The 7,689-nt window shown below is 45.2% G+C and overlaps 1 protein-coding gene across 2 annotated transcripts in view; it reads right to left on the reverse strand.

Annotated features, from left to right (window-relative positions):
* adcy9 (adenylate cyclase 9) overlaps positions 1-7,279 on the reverse strand; it is a 40,523-nt gene extending 33,244 nt beyond the window's left edge. For both annotated transcript variants that reach the window (XM_039613603.1, XM_039613602.1), the window contains exons 1-2: positions 7,232-7,279; positions 3,040-7,120 (exon numbers count right to left, since the gene is read on the reverse strand). In XM_039613603.1, coding sequence (XP_039469537.1) covers positions 3,040-4,894 — 1,855 coding nt within the window. In that variant the 5' untranslated portion in view covers positions 4,895-7,120; positions 7,232-7,279. The remainder of the gene's footprint in view (positions 1-3,039; positions 7,121-7,231) is intronic.
* Positions 7,280-7,689: the final 410 nt, after the last annotated feature.

Below are 7,689 nucleotides of genomic sequence, written 5' to 3' on the forward strand. Positions count from 1 at the left end.
TCAGAGAGGCCATAACCACACAATGAATTGAGAAAAATGTCCAAATGGGAACATTTGGCTACAGTAGTTGCAACAGTTTATCTTCAGAGTCAAAGACGTCTTAAAAAGCACAATATTCTGGCAGCCTTACAAATCTCTGGTTTAAGGTGAGCAAACTAACACTGTGAAAAGCTACAAAAGTTGGTTAGCCCACTGATTCTTACCTTTCTCATTACCTGCCTATTTCTCCAATCTAATATTCACACAATATTCTCAATAAAAGTTTCTACATTGAGATTCTCCGAAACACAAACACGTCGATGTGCATCGATGCACAGAACAAAATGCGGAAAAAGATGCTGGTGGGTAATTTACAAATGGTATCACTGCTCTGCAATCGTACATGCACTGCAGCTCTGAACATGCAGATGAGAACAGAAATGTCAAATGTTGTCTGATTAGCCGGTCTTCATCTCGCCAGCTCTCAAGTTTAAGTGATTTAAAAGTGCAGAAGATGTGCGAAGGTGTGAAGTTTTGTTACATTTACTGCTAGCGTGTGTTTCCTGCACACTCCAGGCAGCTCCCTTCCCTCCCTCCCTAAACCACATGGATTGTTTGCATTAATGTGACTGCATCTTAAACAGTCTTCTTCCTGCTCTGTGCTACTCATGAGAAAGGATAACTGTGGAAATGATCCTGAACTGGATGTACCGGAAAACCGTGAAAATTGCTATAATCTGAGCAGTTCCAAATGCAATACGCCTGGCACTGTCGGCAGCACATGTAGCAGAGTATGCATCACAGCTGAGCAGATGATTCATTAAGCTGTTTGTAAAATACATACCTGGGAAGTTAATTAAGGCATTTCCCTTTTTAAAATTACATACTGATTGAGTGCAAATGCAATTTCTGTCAGTTTATCCATATCAGCACTATCTGTAAAAATCCAGTCTGGATCTAGGCTCTCATTTTTTGCTCTTTTAAAAAACAAAAACAAAAAAAACCACCTCTTTCTCTATGCAACAGAAGCAAACTGTTATTCTCATCTCTGTCCCTGAAGGAAGGAAACTGTGGGTTTCTGTTTCAGAAGGAAACTAGATGCCATTCTCCACTTTTCTCTCCCTCAACAAAAGCTGCTTGTCAATATCTCATTTTGTCACTGTTCGCCAGTCTAGAAATAGAGAGTGATGGCACCATTTAGAGCCAAGTGTGAATACACTCTGACATAAGGCCTGACAATAGAACAGACAGTCTCTTTTCACAAGCGACCCAAGATTAGACGGCCCACAAGGAATTCCCTGCTGGATAGATTAGTTCCACTGATGCCGCTTTCGGCAGACTATTGAGACACACACTGTGTGTGTCTATAGGAAAAGATATGTCCGGTGGTTATGTGTGATATTATCACAATATATCATTTTTTAATTATCAAAAATTATGAAAGAAGTCTGTCATGTTTTGTCTTAAGAGTCCTAACTTAATCAAACCCCCACCAGCAGAGACAATCAATGTTTATTTTTCACATGATAAATGACTAAGCAATCTATTGCAACTAATTGGACTAAATAAAATATCCTGCTCTTTAATCCCGCTAAGCCCACTCCTAAGAACACACAACTATATAAATTGCTGAGATTCCTAAATCGCCGAGGACACCAAAAAGAATTCCTATACATTTTTTTTTCCTCAGCAAACTTTATGAATCATTTACTCATGGACTCCAAACCCTGTAAATGCTGAACAGGTTGCATAAAGCTTCAATTTCGTCCCATACTTTTAACCCTTTCTCTGCTGTCTGTCTAGTCTTTCCAACCTATCACCCCCTTTTCCTACAAATGGTGGGCACAATACGATGAACACCTGCTTAATCCAGAGGAATCCAGCAGAATACCTGCCTCAGAACAGTAAAGCCAGCCAGTCCCGCTATTATCAACCGCTATCTCCAGCTCCTGCTGCCCGACCGCGACAACAAATCCCAAACACAGTCAGAAATATGCAGCAAACACAGCACTGACTGAGAGCGCTAACAAAACAAAAGCCACCTATGGAGGTTATTTACTTTGAGGAGCACAAAACAGATGGTTAGAAACTGGGTTTAAATAAAGAGCGCCAGATTTGTGCAGCCACACAAATGACCTTGTTTGACTTCATGGGAACTGCTTGATCAAACATAAACTTTGTGTATCAGTCACGCTCACAAATCTAAGCCATCTCTGCTGTATATGCCAATACTTATCCTGTTACCCTTGTGCCACAAGCATCCATTCATATCAATATTATGCAAGTTTCCTGCCTGTAGTGAGGACTTCAAATCCATTTATTGTTTTGGGAGATTAAAAGGTTCTAATCACAATGACACAAGACTCTGTCTGCAGACTTGTGCTCCCAAATAGCACTTTTATCCCCACAAAACCATTACTGTCATAATTAGGGTATTGATGGAGAGGGTGATATATGTCCTTGAGCAACAACATGACATTAAAAATATGCACTGGATGCTGTATAAGAGTTTAAATGCATTGCAGTGGTTTAGTCAAAAACCCCACGTGCAGAGACAACATATTAACTGACTACTACTTGAATGACATCCAGCTGATAGAAACCAAAACTTGTCTCTCTTCCTGGTGCTCTAATCTCTTAGTCTTGAAGCTTGATCTCCCACTGCTGGTAGACTGTTTCAACAGGAATAACTGGTCAGATAACATATTTTAGTGCTGTCTAGACATGCAGTGACCCTACTCATTCGCGATGACCAAATGCTAAGATGCACAAGTTTCATTTGCTTTCAAGCTTCCACCTGTATGAATTTATTGAAATGTGATAGCCCGCTCTTCCTGCTGTTTAGCAGCTAATTAGCTCTTTATCCCAGTCCAGTGTTCAGTGCGAATGTTACAAGCTCAGACAACTTTGAAGATAAACCTACTGGTAATCTTTAAATTGTTAATGTATCTTTTAAAATAATAATCCATGTGTAAGCAGAATTCAAAGGCAGCGATACTCTCTGTGTGACTGTCATGCAAAGAAAGAACTCAGCGAAATAAGAGCTGAACGTCCACTTACCCTTCAGTTTCTCCATCACGCTCGGCCCGGCTCTCTCTGCCACACGTCCATCTTCTCTCAGGTAGCGGTCATCCAGGAATCCGGCAGTGGCTCCTGACAGGTGAACCTTTCCTGCCACACCCAGTTGCTCCATCAAGTTAGCCAAATTGACATCATTTGACCATACGTCAAATTTAAAGCGTTTTATTCCAAGAATCCCACACAGGACGGTGCCTGTGTGGACTCCAACACGCATGCTGACCGTCTCACGTGTCTCCTGGCAGAACTGCTCGATGGCCTGGATCATGCCTAAGCCCATCTCTACACAGCAGTAGGCGTGGTCCGGTCTGGGCTCAGGGCAGCCTGCTACGCAGTAATAGCAATCACCCAGAGTGCTGATCTTTTCACAACAGGTTAGCTCACAGAGCCGGTCGAAACGTCCAAAAAGGTCATTGAGAAGGCCCACCAAGGCTGGTGCCGACTTGTTGGCAGACATTTTGGTGAAACCCACAATGTCTGCGAAGAGGATGCTGACAGGGTCCATGCGTTTCATGTTGAAAGGCCTAAATATTATCTGCCCACGAGGGATTGAGGTCTTTTTGCGTTTGTGATTGTTGTGGGGGTTATTCTTGGAGTTTGCGACACTTTGGGATTGAGAAGCTCCACTGCTCCCACCGCCACTCACTGAAACTGCTGAGGTCGAGCAGGCACCAGAGGAATATCTCTTTCCAGAGTTCTCACCACCGCCCTCATCATCACCCTGCTTCATCAGCTCGTCTGCGACCGGTCGCGGCATGACTGAGTGGATCATACGCTCCTTCAAGGCCTTCTCCACCTCTAAGTCCTTGCCATGCATGATAGCCTGGCCCACTTTGAGAAAGGTGCTGCGAGAACGCACGTCGGACATGATGAACAAGTGGATGCCAATCACATGGGCGCACAAATGGAGCAGAGCTTTGGCGGGTCCCAGCCAATGGAGAGTGTCAGAAGTCTTTTGAAGGAACGGCAGCCATCCTAATGCCTCAAATAATATAGAATACAGCAGCCCCAACATCACAGAGGCATACAGGCGGACATGGAGGACACTATATAAAATCAACAGCACCTCCATGCACAAGGAAAAGGTTCCCACAGGGGAAATACAAGGGGATGAACATACTGGTGTGCTGTCCTGTGAGGGATGTGAGGCATTCCCACCACCGGCCCTCTCCAGCCCAGTGTAGCCATCGGTTTGTATCTGTGGAGCTAATGTGATGGCGAAGGTAAATGCTATCAGGAGCAAGGAGGTTTGGTTGTACAGCAACGTGTATGACTTTGTGAAAGTAAACAAAAAAAGGAGCACTAGTAAGACTAAAAAGAAGGCTGTAGGGGTTAGGAAGGTGACGGGGTTGCAGCAGTCACTTCTGACCCCAAAGTACACCCCCCAGAGCACAGATGCTACTGCCAGGTAGAACAGCACATAACGGAACTGCCGCTGGGTCTGAGGAAAGCACCTCTCTTGGCACGCCTCCTCCAGGATGGGAGAGTCGAACTTGGGGTCCCAGCACTGAGCTGCAGAGCGTTCAAACAGTTGCGGTACCTTCCTGTGAACCCTGGATGTGGAGGTCACAGCCGGTCTGGAGTCTGCCGAGCTGCAGCTGGAGGAGATGCTGCATTTGTGGGTGTTAGGGTTCGTTTTATTCACAGCCCCACGGGCAGCAGCCCCTCCTCTTCCACCTCCTCCTGCTCCACTGTTGGCAGCCCTCAGGGGCTCATGTTGATGCACGCGTGGTGCGCTGTTGGTAATCCGCACTGTCACGGCGCCGTCCCCGCTGGAGTCGCATGCCACCTCCGTGTCATGCATAAGAAGCTGCCGATGATGCTGTAGAGTGGCCATATTGACTGGTGTGACGCGGAGACGAGGTGTCAGATATTAATATTTTATGTGGATATCTTCCGATGATTGCTCAGGCAATTAGACGCGGTGCGTGGGCGCCGTGTGTGCACAAGTGGCACGCGGAGAAGGGAGGAGGCGGCGGTGATGGAGTGACAAACAGGCAGACAGAGGGGAAGCGAGAGCAAAGGTGTTTGTTGGAATAATCACACTGCATGAATGGTGAGCACGGGACAGACGTATGTGCTACGCACGCAGCAGCCCGCACACTCACTCACATAAGACGCGCCGTTCCAGTTTCTTGAGCAGTCCATTATCCGACCCCGGGTTTGCGTCAGTACTCACATTACATGTATCCTTCTCCAAAGAGGCTCTGGGTATGAGCCCGGCTTTCTCTCCAGCTGCGGTAAAAACACCGTCATCACTCTTTCTGCCTCCTGAATAGAACATCCTTCTCGGAAAGGAGCCTTTAGTGATGCATCTGTTTTTGTGCCTTTATCAAGTCGGCCCTGTCGTTACATGACTGGAAATGACCTCCTCTGAGTGTGCGCAATATTTCGGTACTACTGACATTACAGTTAGATGCCGTTAGGGAAAAAACCCCTTACGAGTTCCCTCATTCCACAATAGCACTGTTTGTTTGGTAGGGGGGAAAGCATTCAAGGCGAATGTTTCATTGTGTGAGCAGATGCTAGATTTAGACTGTCAACAGGCGTCTGGCTACAAAAGTTACACTGTCCCTTCTTATCTCCACAACATGCGGGACAAATTATCCCTATACACTCCTTGTGTAAAAAAAACACAACAACCCCCCCCTAAAGTCTGTGTTATGAACAAGTAGTGCTGAAACAAAAACACGTGGACACTTTAAATTCCCTCATTGTAAAGGATCAAAAAAAGTAAACTGTTTTCAAAAAAGTAATGTATGAGTTTTATTCTCCCTTTACACAGAATGTAAGTTTTTAAGTACTAAATATTTAAATTCTTGTTTGCCTAAAATAAGGGCAAACGTTTAATTCCCTTATTTCTTTTTTAAAGTTTGAGCTCTGTAATGAATGCGGCTTTACCTTCCACTACATCCACTGTCATTGCATGGCTCAGGCTGCTAAGGATTTGCATTTCTTATTCCTATATATTCCCATTTCATCTTTACAGCGGGCCCTTGCAAATATTCCACATCGAGTTATTTCGCAGTCCTGTCCAGTCCAAAACCCAGATCATAAGAGGCCTGACAGGCAGGCCTATTCCCACGGATCCAGCCCCGTCCTTTCCTGAACTCCCTCTCCGGATCTCCACCGTTTGTTTCCCCTCTGCCTTCCAAAGAGGGGCTCGGGGAGGGGGTATGCGCTATTCAAAGACGCATGATCAGAACAGAGAAGAGCAGAAAATAGGCTACCATCCGCTGGCCCAAATTAGCGTAGGTTTGCCTCTGCTGGGAGTGTCTGCAACTTGTTGCGCGCAGTTGGCAAAACATACAGCTATGAGGAACACCCTCGGTCGGAACAGGCTGGTCTATAAATAGTGATGATCAAAACTGTTGCAAATAACAACACCGACGGCGTGTAACATCTTAATGCTTTTCTTCTACCTCCTCTGTAGAAAATCAGAAGCGCCAAAAGCAGAAAACGTTCCCGGTTTTAAAAAGTGACGAAAACGTGTGCAAGTCGTCAGCCACAAGCCTCCTCCACTTTCCAAAAAGCTCCCAAACTTTTATCCCAGGCCGTATTTCCTGCGTTTGGAGAGGAGACCCAGTTAAGAGTCTCTAGATATTTGGAGCTGAGGCTGGATTTCCTCCCTTCGCATTCCCTTAGAGCAAAGAAGGAGAAAATCCCCAGAGCAATACAGAAAACCCTTGGATCTCCTCGGTGGGATTAAAAAAAAACCCACCCACCAAACAGCGGTGTCTTCTAATCTCATCCAATTCCTTAGGTCTGGATAGCGCTAGTTTTCGCTGGCATGTGTGTGTCCAACAAACACAACACTGTGCGCTCTGGCTGTGGTGCGTCCTCTTCCGTCCGTCGTTGGTGCCACCCTTTCTCCCCCCCTCCCGATAAAGCTCTCTGCTGGAGTTGGTGTGGTGGATAAATACACATACAGCGGGAGGTTTGTGGCTGCTTTCGCGGTCTTATCCAGGCGAACGTGCTATCTCCTCTCCTGCAGCTTCCAGGGGTCTTCGCTGTGACTGAAATCCTCGCCCCACAGCTGGTGTGCTGGTTGTGACCGAGGAGCCTGTAAAGCAAACCACAGTTTAAAAAACATGGTTTCCGGTCTTGCTTTTCAAGAAACGCAAAGACAGTAAAACATTTTTCACGCCCCCCACCCCCTCCAAAAAAACTTCACCTCGCTGCTCTGTAAAGGATAGTGACTCCGAAAAAAACACGGGATAGAAACAGGATCACTTAAAAAGCGCACGAACAGTATTTTGTAAGTTAAAGTAAAAAAAAAAAAAAACGTTTAAAGCTGGGGAGGGGTGGGGGGGCAGCAGGTTTTCACAATAAAAGCAGCACACCACTTACAGCTAAATAAAATTTTTGTCCATGGCAGTGTTTGTGGCAGTTTCAGTTAAAAAAAAAAAAAAATCAGTTTACTTCTTCACAAACAGAAATATCATTTATCAAAAAAAGAAAGGTATGCTGTCGTTGTCTGGCCTAGTTTGCAAGTTAAGCCAGTTTTAATGTTCTCAGTTAAAAGGAACCATACAAAATGTTATAAATGTAATATGTATATATATATATAAATGTGTGTGTGTGTGTGTGTGTGTGTGTGTGTGTATATATATAGCCACAGTAATACTTTAT

The sequence above is a fragment of the Oreochromis aureus genome, linkage group 6 (genome assembly GCF_013358895.1).
Source record: "Oreochromis aureus strain Israel breed Guangdong linkage group 6, ZZ_aureus, whole genome shotgun sequence".
NCBI lineage: Eukaryota > Metazoa > Chordata > Actinopteri > Cichliformes > Cichlidae > Oreochromis > Oreochromis aureus.